Source organism: Pagrus pagrus, assembly GCF_965226575.1.
Source record: "Pagrus pagrus genome assembly, chromosome: 20".
NCBI lineage: Eukaryota > Metazoa > Chordata > Actinopteri > Spariformes > Sparidae > Pagrus > Pagrus pagrus.
In genome coordinates, this window is record NC_140207.1 from 5,433,946 (window position 1) to 5,452,370 (window position 18,425).

The following is an 18,425-nucleotide window of genomic DNA, read 5'->3' on the forward strand; positions in this document are numbered from 1 at the left end:
CCGGAAGTGCCGTGGACATGGATATAACTGGAATGGCGACTGAGGAAGTTACATTAAAAACACCCTGCGACACTCAGAGGACGTGATAAAGTTTGACTCACCTCCAGCAGAATGAGCCTGTTATTGTTTTGCGTGTTTCTGTCGTGTGCACAGTTTTATTCCTCGGCTGATATAAATGACAGACCCATCATCGGTAAGTCTATTAACACGTTATTAACTGCAGCTAACTTTGTGATGATAACACCTGCAGCTAGCTTAGTTTGGAAAGTTGCTAGCTGCAGTTAGCGACATTTTAAAAACTACTCTGTTGTCCTTTTAAAAGGTCTTCTGGCTCAAGATATCCGTTCACCCAAAACCAATCAGTCATCTTACATCGCTGCCTCCTATGTCAAGTATCTGGAGTCAGCAGGAGCGAGAGTTGTACCTGTCATGTGAGTTATTATCTCATGACCAGCTTCATAGCTGCCACTCCTGCAGTAGATATGAGCCTGTTTATACACCACTGTGTGTGTGTGTGTGTGTGTGTGTGTGTGACCTGGAGCATTTAACATTGCCTTTTTATTTATTTCTGCAGGATTGACCAGACACCAGAGGACTATAAGAGACTGTTCAACTCCATTAATGGGTAAATGTCTTATTATACACCAAGTTACTAACATAGCATGCTATGTTTTTGCATGAATGTTTTCCAAAATGAAACAAAAACATTTGCTGTCGTATTCCTGTTTGTTTCAGAAAAAGGGGTTAACTAGTACTTCATGATGCCATTAAATCCCTGTGACTGGGAGAAGACTTGTGTCAATCATGTGACTTGTGAATGTTTACAGATGATTTGATGGTTTCATTTTGCCTTCGCTGCTTGCACAATCTGTTGAATCTGCAAACCAAACCAAATAGTTCAGTGGAAATAGGATAGATTTTTATATATTTATCATAATTCTTGTTGTGGGGCAGGATTTAAATAATAATATGTGGATGCTGTAGCTGGGTCTACAGCTTAGTTATTAATGTTACAGCAGACACTGTACAGAAGCATTTGAATGTTTATGGTCTATATTGAGGTAAAATGTGCACTCATCAACATAAAATACAATTTAATGATTCAGGTCAATGAGCATGTTAATGGTAATTCCCATTATGTGCTAGCCCCCTCAAGTGGTTGCCAGTTTTGTTGCTAACACTGTCTAAGGACACAAGCATATCAAATAGTAATGTTTATTTTATTATTGTGTCCACCCCAGGCCTGTATTACTCAAAAAATGAAAGAAAAAAGCCAGAACATTTTGTTATGATGATTCTTTGTGAATCATGACTCAGTCCCTGTGTGTTGTGTCCGTGTTGACAGGATCCTCTACCCAGGTGGGTCTGCCAGCATTATCTCATCCGGCTATGAAAGGGCTGCGAGAATCTTTTATGAGCTGGCTATTGAGGTAAAAGTGTTCAATGCTAGTAACTGTCTTTCAGTGTGTTGATGCTGGATTAGGCTGCATGCTGTGTGTGATGTTTCAGGCAAACAAGAAAGGCGACTATTTTCCCGTGTGGGGCACCTGTCTTGGATTTGAGCAGCTGGCCTATTTGACCAGTGGAAAGTCAGTACTGTCACGCACCAATACGACTGGTGTGGCTTTGCATCTGGATTTCACGAATGGTACGGCTTCGTTTTAACAGATTAGAGAGCAGTCTTAACATTAAATGTCACCAGACTAACTGCGTACTGTAATTGTAGCTGCTATTGGAGAGTGAGCACAGTTAGCTGTGGAGCTAGCGGTTTGGAGTGGGATCTCCGGGGCCAGGGGAGTGTTAGTGTGTACACTGCTAGTAGGACTTTTGGACTGGGACGGGGCGGGCTTGGGCTAGCTGGCTAGGATGCTAACTTCCATTCATGAACCACTCCAAAAAGCTTATGAAAATCATATTTATTATGAGAAAACATGGTTATTAACAATCATATTTTTACAAACCTATTCCAGAAGCCAACAGCAGCAGGATGTTTCAAGACTTCCCAGCAGAACTCATGAAAGATCTGGCTTCTCAGCCGCTGACAGAAAACTCTCACAAGTGGAGTGTGACCATGTCGGTACGTCATTCGTCGCTATTATGATGAGAGAACGGTTCAGTCATCAACATATTTAAAATGAGAGCAGAACTAACCTCTTTGTTTCTTTCAGACTTTCAACTCAACTGAGGAGCTGAATACGTTTTACAAAGTCCTCTCCACAAATACAGACGGACAGATCGAGTTTGTGTCAACGATGGAAGGTAGTTACGCTGCAACGTCACTTTATTGGGTCACAGCAGAATCAAACTGAAGGGAACCACTTTTTAATCTTTCTTGACTTACCTCTCGGCAGCTTACGATTATCCAATTTATGGGACACAGTGGCATCCGGAGAAAAACGCGTTTGAGTGGAGGAAGCCTTACATTCCTCACTCTCCGTCAGCGGTCAGGATCACCTTCTACATGGCTGAGTTCTTTGTCAATGAAGGTACGAGCTCAGCGTTATGTTCGGTTCCTTGAATAAATAGTCGGTAGCCGGATGATAGAAACTTCTTGATCTCTAACTCCTGCACTGGTTTCTCTCCTCACAGCGAGGAAGAACATGCACACGTTTGAATCCAAGGACGAAGAGAGCAAAGCGCTGATATACAACTACAGTCCTGTTTACACTGAGAGGGAAAGCAGCTTTGAACAGAAATATTTCTTCTGATGTTTGTTTGTGGAGTGCGTTTCCTCTCCAACAGCTGACTGGCTGCCTCAATCATGTGACTGATGAATGTTTACAGATGATTTGATTGTTTGATTTGCCTTCACTGCTTGCACAATCTGTTGAATCTGCAACCAAAACCAAATAGTTCAGTGGAAATGAGATAGATTTATCATAATTCTTGTTGTGGGGCAGGATTTAGTTAATATCAAGTCATGCTTTGTGGATGCTGTAGCTGGGTCTACAGCTTAGTTATTAATGTTACAGACACTACATGATGACCTTTTAGGGAGTTTTACTTTAAACATTTGAATGTTTATATTTAGGTAAAATGTGCACTCATCAACATAAACTATAATTTATTGATTCAGGTCAGGATGAAAGTTTCCATGAGCTGTTTATGTGCTAGCCCCCTCATGTGGTTGCCAGGTTTGTTGCACTAGCTAACGTTGCTAACACTTGCTAACAAACATTAACATTCCTAACACTGGCTAGCGCAACATGTTATCAGTATGATCTTACGACAGTCACAATATCACGCTCAGGATTCAGTGGAGACAAAAAATCTATATATAAATAAATAAATACAAAATAAATCCAGCTTTAAGATTCACAAGAGCAACAAGACAGATGAGCCAAGAAAGACGGAAAGGCTGATAAAATATCTATTTTTTTATTCTAACATTTACCTTCATGCCACAGTCTGACATCAATCTCCTTCTAATGCTTTGGATAACAAAGTTGAGCATCTTGAAAAAGTCCTCAACCACTGGCAAGAGAGTTCGACGTTGCCATTGGCAATTATAAAGTCCACTTTCAATCAACTCAGTTCAAGGACAGCAACAGGAGAACGGAAATGAATAGTCAAATGTAACTTCCAAAATGCTTTATGCACAAATAACACTCAGGTAATATTGTTTTTCTTTTTTCTTTTTCTTTTTTTTTTTCTCTTTAGAATAATAAAATGATATTTGAATAACATTTACACATCAAGCTGACGAGACTGGGATCTCAATCACAATACTACTGGAAATGTAATTTATGCAATCCAGTAAGGAACATTCAATATGTCAAAATTACCATGTGGAGCTGAGCTATGAGGGGGGATAGTGCTGCAAATAACCTCTTTAACATGCACTGAAACGTAACACAAATGGCCATTCAAATAAAAAGACATGGAAAATTAAACTTGTGCCTCAAGAATTCATCATCGTACGTCTGTATGTCGGTACGTCTTCATCGCAACTCTTCACCCTTATATACAAATGCATAATTTCTCGGGGTTTAACACCAAACTTATGGCCTTTATTGATGTAATCTATGATTTCAAGTGTAAAGTGACACAGCACTGTGGTGTCTGTACTGGTTATACATTGTCTTCACCTACCTTTCTTTAACATCGTAAAAGCAACGGTGCATGCAGATTCTGTACATTGTAGCTCGGTGTAATAATCTATTTGGGCATATTTCCAAGTTTGAAATCTCAGTTTCTCAGTCAGGTATTAGCTTTTGAGAGCAGCTCTTCATACAGTGTATTTTTATAATATTATATTTCAAGCTAGAGGTTTAAAACATAGCTGCTATTTTGGGAAATATGTTAATTCGCTTTCTTGAGTTGGATGAAGAGATCGACACCACCGTCATACCTCTGTTAGATATCGAGTTAAGTCCTGGAGATGGTTAGCTTGGTTTAGCTTAAACAGCTCTAATGACTTCGGAAAGTCGGTGCTCCTGGCAAAGAAATAGTCCAGATCATAACCACAACTTGTAGTTTTGTACGGGTTAAACAAGTTATAGTTACGTGCTAAAAGTGAGTGTCAGAGGAGCTAATACGCTAGCTAGCTAGAGCCAAGCTTCCTGTTCACCAAAGCTAACAGTTACAAAGAAATAGTCCAGATCATAACCCCCAGAAAAAACACAATTTGTAGTTTTTACGATTTGTTTTTTGTAGTTCTTGCAGTTCAACATGCTAACTGTGAGTGTGAGATGAGCTAACAGACTAGCTAGCTGCTACAGCCAGGCTAACTGTTTCATTAAGCTAGCCAGCAGCTGGCTGTAGCTCCATATTTAACAGGCAGGTAAGAGATTGAGTCAATCTCCTCTAACTCGAGACAAGACAGCAAATAAAACATTTCCCAAAATGTCAGACTACTGTTGTGAAATCAGCCTGGTTGTAGTTCATAAATGCAGTCCCACAGCAGGATGTTTTCTGACAAAGTAAGGCACAGTGACTAAAACAAGTTGACCGGATCATCACAATAAAACTGTGTCAAATGAACATTAAGAAACTTTTTTTTCTTCCAAACATTTTCACCAGACGGAGAATTCTTTCAGCATCACTGAAACACATGGAAATGAAGCGACGAGATGAAACCAGCATCAGGGCAAAAACAAACAAACAAAAACAGAAAATATATCCGTAAAAAGCCGAGTGGATGCTTGTGTGCTATTTTACATACTGTAAGAACAAAAGACACAACCACAGTCCAACATTAAAGTTCTTCACAACTTTAAAAATAGTAACATTTCCTGTTTTCCGCACAATTTCCCAGACGCCCGTTATGAACAACCAGTGTTTTTCACCGGGCGTCTGATTCTCATTAATATACAAGCCCAGCAGTTATGTGCTATAAGGTGTTCCTCGTCCTCACAGCTTCAAAGTCTGTGTGAGAGCCGATGCTTTCTCTCCACTGCTTTTTAAAAGGAGCTGGTCCGTCCCGCTGCGAAGGAGACTGCTTCCTGTTAAATCATTCAGTATAATCCAAAAAAACGTCGCGTCAGGTCGTCAGTCTGTGTCGGCTCTCCGGAGAGGGGCCTGAACTCGGGGTGGGTGTTGGATCAGAGGATGGGGAGGATGGATGTAGGATTAAGATCGTCAATCTGCTGGAAAGGCAGTCTCAGGTTCAGCATGCGGACACGGGGAGTCCAAATGCAAAACCAAATTGAGCAAAGAGCAGGAGAGAGTTGCATATCGTGGACAACTTGTATGCCAGTGTTGTGCGTGGGGCACAGGGACGGGATGGAGGTTACGGGCAGGCGAAACGTATGAGCAGGGGAGGGATTCGGGGGAAACAGGAGGGGGCCAGGCTAACCCTCGTCTTCGCTCTCCTCCTCCAGCGCCTCCTCGAACACGATCTCCGGTAGCCTGAAGCACTCCTCGAAGAAGTTCACCAGGGACTGGCTGAGGTGCTGCCTCGTGGCTTCACTGTGGATGAAGTGGCCTTCGTCTGGGTAGATCTGAGACACAGAGATACGTTTATAGTGAGTGAGATGCCACACAGCAGATCTTACAGGTTCATTATCTACAGGTTTTGTCCACAGACTGAAGAGTCTAGATGCAAACTAATTTTCTCTCAAGTAAACAACAAATTCTTCAGATCTTGAATCGAATTTATCGTTAACTTTCTCGCACTGACGATGTAATTTAGCACTAATTGAGACTCGTACCAAGTTTCTGGAGTGAAGCTTTAACAGAGATATTGTAACTGGGTAATGGTGTTTACATAGGCCGACCTAAAACCTATTAGAGCCACAGACATTCAATGCCTGCGTGCAGAGGAACCTATCAGTCAGTAATAAGCTCCAGTGAACAGTGGGCTGCAGTACATTGTGTCTTAATTGGATTAGGATTCCCAAGAAGGTCCCGTAATCTCATTATGTGGATTGAAGGCATTGTGAGGGGCTAATCCTCCGCCTGCTGTTGGATCCCACTGGGATCACAAAGCTCCCAGAGGTTGGAGGAGAACTGAACCGGGCGAAGAAAAGACGAGCGCAGGAATTGGATCAGCGGCTGCTGTAATTACAGAGTGAAAGCGACACGGCGTACCTGTAAGGTGTAGTTGGCCTTTTCATTGATGAGCTGGGCGATGAATTTCGCTGTATGTTGGAAATGGACTTTTTCTGAAGGGAAACACAACGAGACACAGGCCCAAAATGTCAGACGGAGAAGAAGAAGATTTAAAAAAAACTGGAAAAATTCAATTGTTTTCTTACCGTCAGCTGTCGGATGGATAATGAGAAACTTCTTATCCATGAACTGAGACGCTCTGTGTGCCAGATTTGCCATCTGAGAAGTAACGAGACACACGAGGCAACACGTTAGATCCAGTTAGACGCCGCAATGATTACAACGACTGTGCAGAAAGAGGATTAACGCCACTGCAAACACAAGTTAATTTCTTCACAGTTCTGACTTAAACTCAGTTTCTTTTTTAATTTTAATCAGAACTGTGAAAAATAAAGTCTGCATTTGGAGGAAAAAAATCTAATTTGGAGGGAAAAAGTCCAAAATTTGAGGAAAAAAGTCCAAATTTGGAGGAAAAAAAGTCAGAATTGTGAAAAAATGTCTGAATTTGGAGGAAAAAAATCCAAAATTTGAGGAACAAAGTCCAAATTTGGAGGAAATAAGTCAGAATTGTGAAAAAAAAGAAGTAAGAACTCAGATCTTTTCACCGTGGCCCTCCTCTTCCGTACACTTTGAATTTGAAACATAACTAAAACCTTACCGAATACGCTCTCGGATCCGGTTTGGGCAGTCCAAGGTATCGCTCTGAAAACGCAGAAGCTGCAGGAGAAAGAGATTCAATTAACAAAATGACACCAACACGTCACATTATTAGCAAGATCGATGTGTCACGTCTGTCCCGTTCTCTGGCCATTTCCAAGGGAAAAAAAGAAAAAGCTTGCAGGTGTTCCTCCTCCTCCTCCTCCTCCTCCTCCTCCTCCTCCTCCTCATATTCAAATATATTCAGCCATCTACATATCCTTTAGTCTGGGAGCTGCCGCGGACCGTCTTCATTTGCAATTCCAAACTTATACAGTGTCACGGCTCGTCTCTCACCCCCCTCTGGCAGAGCGAGAGAAATCAAATAGATGGTAAATCAGTCACACCGCGGCGCCGCTCCTCCTTAATTTGCAGTTTCCTGCCTCAGTGAGAGCTCCGGCTCTCCGTCTCCCTCCACGCTACTCTACATTTCACACATTTTATTCCTCTGGCGGCCGAGGTGAGGCCGGGGTGGTTCACTTCGCCTGCCGCTGTTATGATTGGGTTCTGAGGTGTATCTGCAACCATCACACTGATAAGGTGAACAACAACCACAGTACATACATGAACGACACAGTCGGGGAAATGACTCCCAGCCGCAGAGGTGAAGGTGTGAGATTTGCAATCTACGTCTGTCTTGTTCCTTTTGAACGCTCTCCGCCTGAGCCTGACTGATTATGCAGAGATTCTGTATTTGTTTACCACATACACAAGATACTATGGAAACAAACACGGCTCACCGTATAATTCAAAGTCGGTGATGGGCGAGAGGACAGCGCCACACTTTACAGGAGACTCCTCACCGCTGACCAACAGGCTGGTCACATAGCCTCCGTACACCTGAGGGACAGAAGAGGGGCGTTATTGCTTCAGTGTCAACGGCCAAGAGCATTTACAGTCTGTTTTAAAGGGTTTTTTCTTTTAGGATGGTAGTGTGCTGTGTATTAAGTATTCAAATTGTGGTGTTTTAGTAATCAACAAGCCCTCAATTACTTCATTTGCTTTAGTATCAACTACCATGAGCATTTTCACGTTTCTCTTAGAGGCTTTGCTTTTCTTTTGTCTGTTCTTACCTTTCCATAAGCTCCAACTCTGCTTTTGTCGACGTAGGCCTCTTTCAAAAGAAAACTGCAGAAGAAAAACATCGGCTCAAGTTAGGACTAACATTTCAGTTTTGACTTGTGTATAAAGTGTCTCACTACAGAAGCTGTAGCTGCCTTAAGAATTTCACTTTTACCAAAGTAATACTGTAACATAATACCTTTACTTTGGGTACTTTCTACAACATTGCATCGAGGTGTGATGAAATAGATATCAGTGGTGTTTGAAAAGCGCCAATCTGTTTTAAACCAAGTCAGCAGTGAACTCCTGGTGTTTCCTCTGATGACTTTAAAGAAGCCGTGACGTATGGAAGACGTACTTGAGCGCGTCCTTCTGGTCCTGCTCCTCGTACAGGCCCAGCTTCTTCTGGATGCGGTGCAGCAGGTTGGTGCCCTGGAAGCCGCTGCCTCGCCCGTCGCAGCGCACCACGATGGCGCCGAAGCTGCTCACCATCACGGTGGCCCAGTCCATTTGAAACTGCTCCGCCACCATCTGGCCACCAGGTGTCCCGTCGCTGCACGGATACAAAGACAAAGACTGCTGAAGACAATCCAGTGAGTTCTTTGTTAAAATGTTAAATAAACCCTGTAGACAACTTAAATCTTCAGGATGGAAAGTTGACTTTACATCGACTGAGGCCGATGCAGCACAGAGTTCACGGCCACTTTGATAAATGAGCGTTCAGACAGTCATGATTGTGTTTTTCTTTTCTTTTCTGAAATGTGCCGGCACAGTGAAAAGCTTTAATTTGAGCTGCAGAGAGAAGGACAGCCAAAAAGCCCCGAGGAGACAAACATTATTGAAATAACGGGGTGGACAGGAGGACGAGTCTCCTCATTCACAGAGTGATTAACATCCAGCTGGAGAGGAGACAAAGCAGTGTGTCTCTACATCAGTATGTCTGACTCAGCGCTGCTCATGGACACACTGTTTGTCTTTGTGCATCACGTGTGCTCGACACGACTGTGTGACAACACGAGCTCGTACGTACACAAGCAGCAGCAGAGGGTAGTGGGACGTCTCCACGAAGCCGGCGGGTTTCAGGATCTGCATCGACAAGGCTGCGATACAGACACAAACACAGTCAGTGCACAGGAAATTCACAGCTTTGTATAATTAATGATGACAGAGTCATGAATAAAAGGACAGACTATGTGACATCTGCATCTAAAAAGCAGGATTATGGAAGTTGGGATGTTTTTCAAACAATACCAGATTCAAGTCAGTAGGAAATGTGAATTACAAAGTGTGATATCACAGAGGTATGGAGAACGAAGAGTCCAAATCTTCAAAACATAACGGTTAAAATTCAACTCTCCGATCCCTGTGTAACATAAAATAAAAAGCCAGTAACTCAAATTAAACAACACAAGAGTGTAGAATCCAAACTGCTTCATTTTTAAGGTTTACCGGCCAAAAAAAGGATTAAAACCTTTACTAGGTTCTGCATTTGCTTCTCATGTGAGTAACTTTGCATTGTATCTATTTATCTCAAAGCTTTTCCTCGTGACTTGTCCAACATTGTCCTCGACACGTACTGTAGTCGTCCATGTTGATCTCCTTGTACTCCACTGTGGGCATCTGCATGGAGTCCAGAGTCAGCCTCAGGTTGTCGTTGTTCTCCAGTCTGTGGACTTCTGCGATACCTGCGGACGGCACATCGATAACCAACCAGATTTACATTGTTTACATCCAGTAAGTTATGAAACGTGCAGAAAAGTTCAAGTAAAAACGTTTCATTGTGAATTTAAAATCAAAATTCAATTAGCTTCTTTTTATTTCCATGTGAATCTGACCTTCATTTTTAGATTATGTTGGATTTATAAGAGTTTTAATATCACAAAAACACTTCTTTTATGAGAACATGTCATCAAACAGTCTGTATGTAATGGTACAGACTCACTGCTACCACAGCTGACTCTTCACCTTGTTAATAATGATGACATCACTACGACAGCTCCTCACACACTTGATCAGCTGTGCTCATTTCAATAACAAAGCCTTTATAAAAACAGCACAGTCAGCAGGTTGGTCGGTGAACAGTGGGGAAACATTACTGCACATAAATACTGCGAAACAGCCGAATACATGAAATAATCTCCGGTAATAAGATTATATAGACTTAACAGAGTCAGAGCAGGGACATCATACACACACACACACACACACACACACACACTGTAGTGATCAAATTACAGTATGCTGATATAGCCGTGGGGCAGGTCATAATTTAATGAGGACATCCATTGTGAGGAGTAATGTGATTACTGCCATTATGCCCGGACTTGGCTGGTAGACAAACAGTGAGTCAGTGCACAGGTGGTCACTCTGTCCCCTCCTGACGAGGTCGTTCTGGATGTTTTCACGATGCCGCTGCGTCACAAGGTCGCCGCTAACGTCTTTAGCATGAGACGGAGGCTTGTAGATGCAAATGTGTGGTTGAGTCAGCTGCAGTACTCACTCTCTCTGTCCTGCGTCTCGCTCTCTCCGTCTCTCTGGGTCTTGTAGACGGCTACAAACGGGATGTCCGGGCCTGAAGACAAAGTCGACAAAGTGTCACAGATGTGTACTTTTATAAACTTTTTATACTGTACGTGTGCATCGACCTGGTTCAGCGTTAAATGATGACAATGATGTCAAAGCTACGGTGGCCCTGAGGTGCCAATCACAACGGCGAATAGGAAACAGGCACAACCACAAGCTGGAAACCAAATTAACAAAAGAGAAAACACAACAACATGTTGGAAATCACAACAGCAAACAGGAAAAAAGTGATGACAAAAATGAAAACGCAACGGAAAATAAAACACAACAACAACTCACAAAAAACAATAGCAGATATAAAAACACAACAACAAATCAAAAAACAAAATGGAAAACAAAACACAACAACAAAAAACGACAACTATAAAAACAACATCATAAAGCACAGCTCACAAAACACAACCACAAATTGCAAATCTAATTAACAAAGAACAAAACACAACAACAAATCAGAAATCACAAAAGCAAATATAAAAACACAACGGCAAATTAAAAACAACAACAAATTAGAAGTCAAATTAACAAAAGTGTTTTTCTTCCAACAGGAGTTAATGTTGTGTTTTGCTTTGTGGTTGTGTTTTCCTATTTGCCGTTGTGATTTGCGCTTCAGGGCCACCGTACTGAGTCTCCTCCAGCAGCTCCAAACAATAAGGTGGCAGATTAAGTGAAAACCAGAGAGAGAGACGTCTCAGATCTGTTGTCTGTCAAACAAAGAGAAAAATCTTTGCTTATTCAATTTATGTAATCCAACCGCTGAAATAGATTTTCCATATCTGGGCCACAAACTGAGGCTGAGTCCGTCACGCTAAAGCCCTAAAACCTGAGCTCGGAGGGAGGAGGGACAGCGGATGAAGTGATTGATGCACTTAGTAGATTGGGAGCTCGCTGCAGGAACACTGTGGAGAAACACCAGCTGCTCCCGCCCTCCGTCCTTCATCTTCCTGCCGCTCTCCGTCTCTTCTCGCGGTAATGCTATCAGAACTTCATCAGGTAAATTCTCCTGGGCGGGCCGAGGTGCATTACAAAGATGTCTAGGGTTTGACGGCGTTGTGGTCACTTCCTGTTTGATTTCAGTCCGGCGATAATCACTCAGCGAGGATCAGAGGCGACTGTGATGAAATATTAAAGCTGCGAGGCTTCACTCAGACTCAAATTACAGAAACATGACTCCTCACTCTCGAATCTTTCGGCTTCTGTTTTCGACGCAACATCAAGACTTTGCATCGTACATGGATCAGGGTGGAAGGAGAGGCAGGGCGTGATGGGAGATCTTATTTCCCAGAGACTCGAAGAGAGTCTGGACAGAAAACTACAGAATAATGCTGAAGCCGCGCAGCAGTAACTAAGTACATCTACTCAGGCGCCGTACCTTGGCAGTTGAGCAGGAAGTAGCTCATGTTGTGGCTGAAGGAGCCGCTGATGTAGCCGCAGCTGTCGGACAAGGCGCACGACAGACAGCGGCGGTTGAACGAACCGAAGGTGTCGGCGCTGCGGAAACAAAAAACATTTCACATTTTAGAGACTTTTCTGACAATATAAATGAGCAAAATGTTCATGTTTCACTGCTTTGACACCAACAGAAGAACGTAACACGAGTAAAACAGCCAGCACCTGTACAAATGTCTTCTCTTTGGCTCGTCCTCAGTGCTCAGGAAGTATCTACATTAATAGAAGAGAAAACACATGCAGTCATTCATAGCTGCACAGCTTTTTTTCTGAGTCAGCGCTCAGCCTCGGGTTAGATAAAACAACAAAAAAAAACTCCTGGCAAAGCAACGAGCCAACTACTCGCTCGAATAGATGTTTCATAAATGAATGATGGGGGTAAAAATGGGGTACAAATCCTTTTAGAGGAGAAGTAGGCCAGCTCTTACCCCCTCGAGAGGAGAGGAGGCTTTTCAAGTCCAACACTGGGAACAATGAGGGACTTGTGTTTGTAGATGTGTTTGCGTGTGCGGACGCAGGTGTGTACATGTGAGACGGCGTTAGTCGGATCGCAGTTGCCTCGTGGCCCCTCGAGTGTGGGTGTGAATTTATCTGGGAACAGCGGAGATGAGTCAGAATCCACAGAGACGCCTCAACACTGAACACATTGTGAGAGCTGGGAGAAGAAACACGAGGCTCAGCTCGACACGCTGTGGTCGTAGAAACGCTGGTCAGAAATCAGAAGTAATTCACATTTTTGGCATTAAACGGGTTAATATCTGCTGCACTGAGCTCTGTCCGTGGTGCTGAAACACTCAGACGCATGGACACAAACAGAACCCAGCCTCTATGGGCTCGCTCTGTCTGTCTCTGTCCGTGGTGCTGAAACATTCACCTCATGGTCTCCTTGGTAAAGTTTAAGTTTTTCTTGGTTTAACTTTAAATTATGTTGCAACAAACTTTACCTATCTTCAAACCTCAGTTTAGTTTTTAATCAGAAACATATTTTAAATTAAATTCTGCTGATCCAATTTAAAAAATGTACAGAAGCCCTGAGGTGAACACGTTTGTTTTTGTCTGATTTAAATTGTTTTCTCTCTGTGTTTACGACTTGAGAGCTGGAGGGGAAAAATGTTTCGCCAGAATATATTTTATAAAAATAGATATTATAAAAATAATGTAATATAATTTAAGAGTTCCTTAAATATTTGCTTCCAACATGAAAAAAAAATCTGGAGAAATAAAAATGTGTGAGCGAAAAAAAAGAAATCCAGGAGAATTTTTGTTTTCATTTGTGAAACTGAGTGACAGAAAAACATCAGGAGACAAATGTCTTCTAGCGGTGAATGTGTTATGATTTGTACTAATCTGCCGTCAGTGTCAGTGTCCGAAACTGTGTTTTCAATTTTTTTTCATGATTTTTTTCATGAAGAAAAAGAAAAAATTTCTCTTGAAGATTTTTTAAGTCAGTTTCACAGATGCAAAAAACTTCCCTAAAGATTTTTTTCCACTGAGTTTCACATGAAAAAAAGAAGAAAAAAAAAACTTTTCCCCCTTGAAATATTTTTCATTCGGTTTAACACAAGGAAAAAAGGAGGAAAGGAAAAATTTTCTCTTGAAATTTTTTTTAACTCGGCTTCAAATGAAAAAAAAAAAATCTTTTCTCCTGAAAATATTTTTACATTCACACATGAATCAGAAATAGTTTGTCACACATGGAAAAACATTTGTCTCCTGAAACTTTCTGGAAAAAAAAAATTCTCTTGAAAGTTTCTTTCACCAAAAAATAATTATTTTCAATTAAACAACGTGTACCTCTATACAGTAAAACTATGGAGACTTGTGATACACGATGTTTTCTGGCTGTGAGTGTGGTGACTGAGGTGATGCAGGACTGCTTTTTATGGACACTCACATCAGCTGGCTGTCCTCATTGTAGGCCAGGACCTGGGTGACATCCCAGTCTCCAGACGTGATGGACTGGAGTGTGTCTGTGCTGGTGTTGGGCTTCAGAGAAACACAGAAAATGACTAATGTTATGAAGAATAGCGCATATTAAGGCAATGAAAGAGTTGATTTTATTGCCCAACATGTGTTTAAAATCCCGTCCTCCTACCTGGGAGATGGACATGGAGATGTGGAAGAACTTTCCTCGGCCTCCTTGAGGAATGGCGCGTGTGAAGAACAGCTTCAGCCCGTCTTTGGAAAACAGAGGCTTCTCATTCTGAAGACACACAGAAGATTAGTCCATTAAAAACAAAACAACAGAGCAACACAAAGGACAAAATCCTCCCATCACACAAAAGACAGGAAGTATAATCAACAACTTTAAATATAACTCACATCTGCGTCAGTGCTCTCACCTGTCTGTGCAGCCAGCCTTCACTTTCATCCTCGTGTTTCTGTAGAAACAGGTTGACAACATTCAGTCGTTGTACATAAATAAAGCACACAAAGTACACAGTATGTGTACACACGCAGTACTCAGGCGTACCTTTGTGCACACTCCCGTCGTGGCCTCGCACAGCGTGAGTATGGAGATGTTCTGGGCTCTGTTCAGCCAGTTGATGGCCAGTTTGGTGGTGGTGGCCCATTTCACCATGGTCACATAGTACTCCCTGAACACAGAGGCATCGTTACATAACAATTAACTGTGTTTACACTGCGAGGTCCGAGGGCAAATGACACAACATATTATATTAGAAAATAAGACAACGACCGAATAAAGAGCCACAATGTTTCCGTTTTACTAAGTGCTGATAATAAAAGAATTTTAAAACGGGATGAAACATTAATGACCTCTCGCAGAGAAATTGAGACATTAGTGCAGCTTATAATGAGCCGCAGAGAGGGGGGAATAAAAAAGTGGGTATGAATACGAACAGAACAGAACAAAACTAAACACAGGGCGGCATCAAGTGACAACGCATCACTGGAGACGAAGAATCAACCAATATGTGGATATGAAGAAAATATGTAAAAGCAGGCGGTTGGAGAGAGATGATTGGTCGGCAGCCTCACCCTATCCTGGGATCATCGGGTCGTCTCATCTCGATGGTGTGAAGAGGTCCGTTGAGGTTCACGACATACAGAGTGATGACGGGGTTCTCCTCACCGGCCTGAGCAGCGTGAAGACGGAGGAGAAAAGGTAGTTTTGAGTACTGGCACATGCTTTTGTCACGTAAACGTCACAGTTCGATGCTTGCAGTCATACGTCACCGGAACAAACGGATTGCCGAACGTTTGCCGAATTAACAAGAAGGTCCAAATTGTTAAGAGTTTGTTGTAGACAGCTTTTCACAGGGTTCATAAAGTTTCTCCTGACTGCACAACTCACAAAATTGAGGGATTTTTAAAGGGAGTCTGGTTCCAATGAGTCCGACAACTTGTCCCTGCTGTTTTAAAGCAGCCTCTAGGTGTGAAAGCAGACATGTCATCACATTTACTTCTGTACCGTTACACCGCTTAGTGTTGCTGATAAAACTGTGCACCTTAGGGTAGTGGTACTCCTTCCCCATCGGGTACGGCGTGCCCGTGAACATGGGCAGCTCCATCCTGGGCACCAGGGTGTCGTTGATGGTGGCGTACGCTAACCTGGCACCATCTGGAGACCACCAATGGGCGATGTGGGACTGGAAAATCTCCTCTGGAAGAGAGAGAAGGAAAATGAGCATCAATCATAATGACAGCGAGTAAAAGACTCACACAGCGGGATACAAAGTAATTACATGGCTGCAGGCCAACAGAGTCATACTGCTGCTGCTCGTCGGGGTTAGAAACTAACAGGTTTTATGTCTTTTGAAATGTTTATAAATGCTGTTTAATCAGTAGTGCTCTTTAGAGAAACTCATTTAAATGTTCGTGCATGAATGTCGTCTCCCGTTGTCCATCGAAAATCATTTCTTTATGACAAATCGAGCAGTTTAGGACAAAAATAAAACACCAGGACAATAATCCTCCCTTAAAATCAGGTCAAAGAGGCAGAAAACTAAAAGTTACTCTCTCCGCCCCATCAGCAGTGCAGCACACCAACTCTTACCTGACCTGTTTTCTATATTTGGACCTCTCTCTCTCTGTCTCTCTCTCTTAAACCTGCACACAACAACACAAACAGCACACCAGGACGCTGAGGTCATAAATCACAACGGCTTTTAATCCGAGCGCAACCTATCGACCGAAATAGAACTCGGCTACGTTTCCCAGAAAATGAACCGAACAGCGATTCCTCACCAGGTACGACTGCGACCGAACAACTTCAGCTCTCGGGTTATCATCACCTCCCTCTTCAGACCCGCCACCTCCAGGGCTCCCTCGGGACCCTCTGCGTGCAGGTGTGTGTACTTAAAAACTATGTCGCAATCGCACACCCTCTTGTTGGACAGACAGAGAACATAATGGATGATGAAAGCAGTTCTTCATTTCTGCTGCTACACACACACACACACACACACACACACACATAAACTCCTCTCCACGGCGAGTTATTAAGAAATTATGCAAATAAAATGTCGCTGAGGGAACTTTTCTGACGGCCGTGACGACCCGGCTTCATTGTGAAGTTCTGTTGCGTCGACGCAGACGGCGTCCAAACACTCATTGTTGCGACGCGCCGGCAGCCACGTTTAAATCAACTTTTGCAATTAAAATTTCATTACTGCTGTTTATCTGTGGGACTGGGTGCCGGCTTTGGGGAATTAACCGACATCAACTACCAATTAGCATTTTCATTAGCCGTGCACGCTCGGTGGAAGCACTTGATATGCAGCATCGTCCGATGACGACGCTTATATATGTTTGTTCTCTCAGCGATTCTGCACGAGTATTCGAGCCTGTAGCATCTTTTTCCACCGCTGGACTCGACTAAACTTATAATAAACCCGAAGTCTTTGTTGCCAGTGACAATGAGAATAGGACTAATGGAGGCGGTTAGTCCAGTTTAGTCTTTGCCCGCCTGATGTGTCCACCTGCACCCTGCTGAGCTGAACCAGCGGGGAATGATTGGATCTCATCGTCTGAAGATGAGCGGAGCAGCACGCCGCTGCACTTCTGCAAATGATGAAGAAAAATAAAAAATAATAAAAGCGATTTCCCGCATGGCCGGTTCCCCCCATCGCTTTTCCCGCCAACTTCACCGGCGGCGGCTTTAAAAAGCTGTCCAAGCGGAGTGGAACCCACCGGGGCTGTCGGATCCGCTCGGCTGGGGACGGCCCGGTCACCTTGGCCAGTCGAGGAGAAAGTTGCCGGAGGGATGCCGAGGTGTGCGAGGTAAACAAAAGAAACGCAAAGTCAAGAAGGGCGTGAAACGATGAGCCGACTCCCACGTCTTCCTCTTAGGTAATGAGATTGTTTCTCTTTCTTTTCTTTTTGGACCAGAGCCTGAATGATTCTGGAGATTTGGGAAGTAAAACATGCTGATATCGATAAATTGGCCGATATCTTTACATATACAGTTCACTAAACTCACTGGAAATTTAAATAAGTATAAGTTACACACAGTATCTTTTGAAATATGTTCAAAATAAAACAGATATCAGACATCAAGATATTAACATATATCCAACATGATACTGAAATATCAGCGATATACCGGTCGGGCTCTAATGATTAGCGCGCTGAGGCTCGTCCCCCCTCTCCGTGCTCCCCACCCCGCTGTGTCGACCACATTATTCACTTAGCAAAGATTATCATTAATGCATGAGACAGTACGAGTCAAGTGGCCGATGGGAAATAATAATGTGACAGACGCAGGCGGAGTGAAGTAACGAGGAGAAGGAAAGGAAAAGAAAAGGCTGCGTTTCATCCACTTCTTGCTTTTAGCAGGAACATCTAGTGAACTCTGCACTGAGTCACTGACGATGACGTCGAGTTTAAAAGTGGCCACATCTTTCCAGCAGAGGGCAGCAGAGTCACATGCTAGAAGTGGAAAAGTGGAGCAGCAGTGTGGCACAGAAACAAACGCAGCTCTAAAAACCCAAGAAAAGCTGCCCTGATTCATCAGCCTGCTCACTGACTGTGAGCCAGAGTATTGATTAACTTACATATTAAACTTCACTGAGTCTACTGTATGTTGAACTGTGAAATCCTACCAGACGAGTCTGCTCGAGGTC

The 18,425-nt window shown here is 42.9% G+C and overlaps 2 protein-coding genes across 7 annotated transcripts in view; one reads left to right on the forward strand and one right to left on the reverse strand.

Annotated features, from left to right (window-relative positions):
* The first annotated feature begins 13 nt into the window (after nucleotides 1-13).
* On the forward strand, nucleotides 14-2,788 carry ggh (gamma-glutamyl hydrolase (conjugase, folylpolygammaglutamyl hydrolase)). The gene is made up of 9 exons (XM_084340347.1): nucleotides 14-193; nucleotides 323-431; nucleotides 575-625; nucleotides 1,346-1,430; nucleotides 1,510-1,648; nucleotides 1,971-2,077; nucleotides 2,169-2,259; nucleotides 2,352-2,486; nucleotides 2,590-2,788. Exons 1-9 carry the CDS (start codon nucleotides 112-114, stop codon nucleotides 2,706-2,708), a joined length of 918 nt encoding a protein of 305 aa, XP_084196473.1. The 5' UTR covers nucleotides 14-111; the 3' UTR covers nucleotides 2,709-2,788.
* A 568-nt stretch (nucleotides 2,789-3,356) lies between these two features.
* dpp6a (dipeptidyl-peptidase 6a) overlaps nucleotides 3,357-18,425 on the reverse strand; it is a 226,423-nt gene continuing 211,354 nt past the window's right edge. For all 6 annotated transcript variants that reach the window (XM_084340342.1, XM_084340344.1, XM_084340345.1 and 3 more), the window contains 18 exons: nucleotides 15,810-15,964; nucleotides 15,340-15,437; nucleotides 14,813-14,936; nucleotides 14,682-14,720; nucleotides 14,435-14,542; nucleotides 14,234-14,325; nucleotides 12,505-12,552; nucleotides 12,263-12,381; nucleotides 10,811-10,882; nucleotides 9,888-9,995; nucleotides 9,341-9,410; nucleotides 8,669-8,863; nucleotides 8,322-8,376; nucleotides 7,989-8,088; nucleotides 7,211-7,269; nucleotides 6,699-6,771; nucleotides 6,532-6,605; nucleotides 3,357-5,942 (listed from right to left, as the gene is read on the reverse strand). In XM_084340342.1, the coding sequence (XP_084196468.1) occupies nucleotides 5,793-5,942; nucleotides 6,532-6,605; nucleotides 6,699-6,771; nucleotides 7,211-7,269; nucleotides 7,989-8,088; nucleotides 8,322-8,376; nucleotides 8,669-8,863; nucleotides 9,341-9,410; nucleotides 9,888-9,995; nucleotides 10,811-10,882; nucleotides 12,263-12,381; nucleotides 12,505-12,552; nucleotides 14,234-14,325; nucleotides 14,435-14,542; nucleotides 14,682-14,720; nucleotides 14,813-14,936; nucleotides 15,340-15,437; nucleotides 15,810-15,964 (1,739 nt within the window). In that variant the 3' untranslated portion in view covers nucleotides 3,357-5,792. The remainder of the gene's footprint in view (nucleotides 5,943-6,531; nucleotides 6,606-6,698; nucleotides 6,772-7,210; nucleotides 7,270-7,988; nucleotides 8,089-8,321; nucleotides 8,377-8,668; nucleotides 8,864-9,340; nucleotides 9,411-9,887; nucleotides 9,996-10,810; nucleotides 10,883-12,262; nucleotides 12,382-12,504; nucleotides 12,553-14,233; nucleotides 14,326-14,434; nucleotides 14,543-14,681; nucleotides 14,721-14,812; nucleotides 14,937-15,339; nucleotides 15,438-15,809; nucleotides 15,965-18,425) is intronic.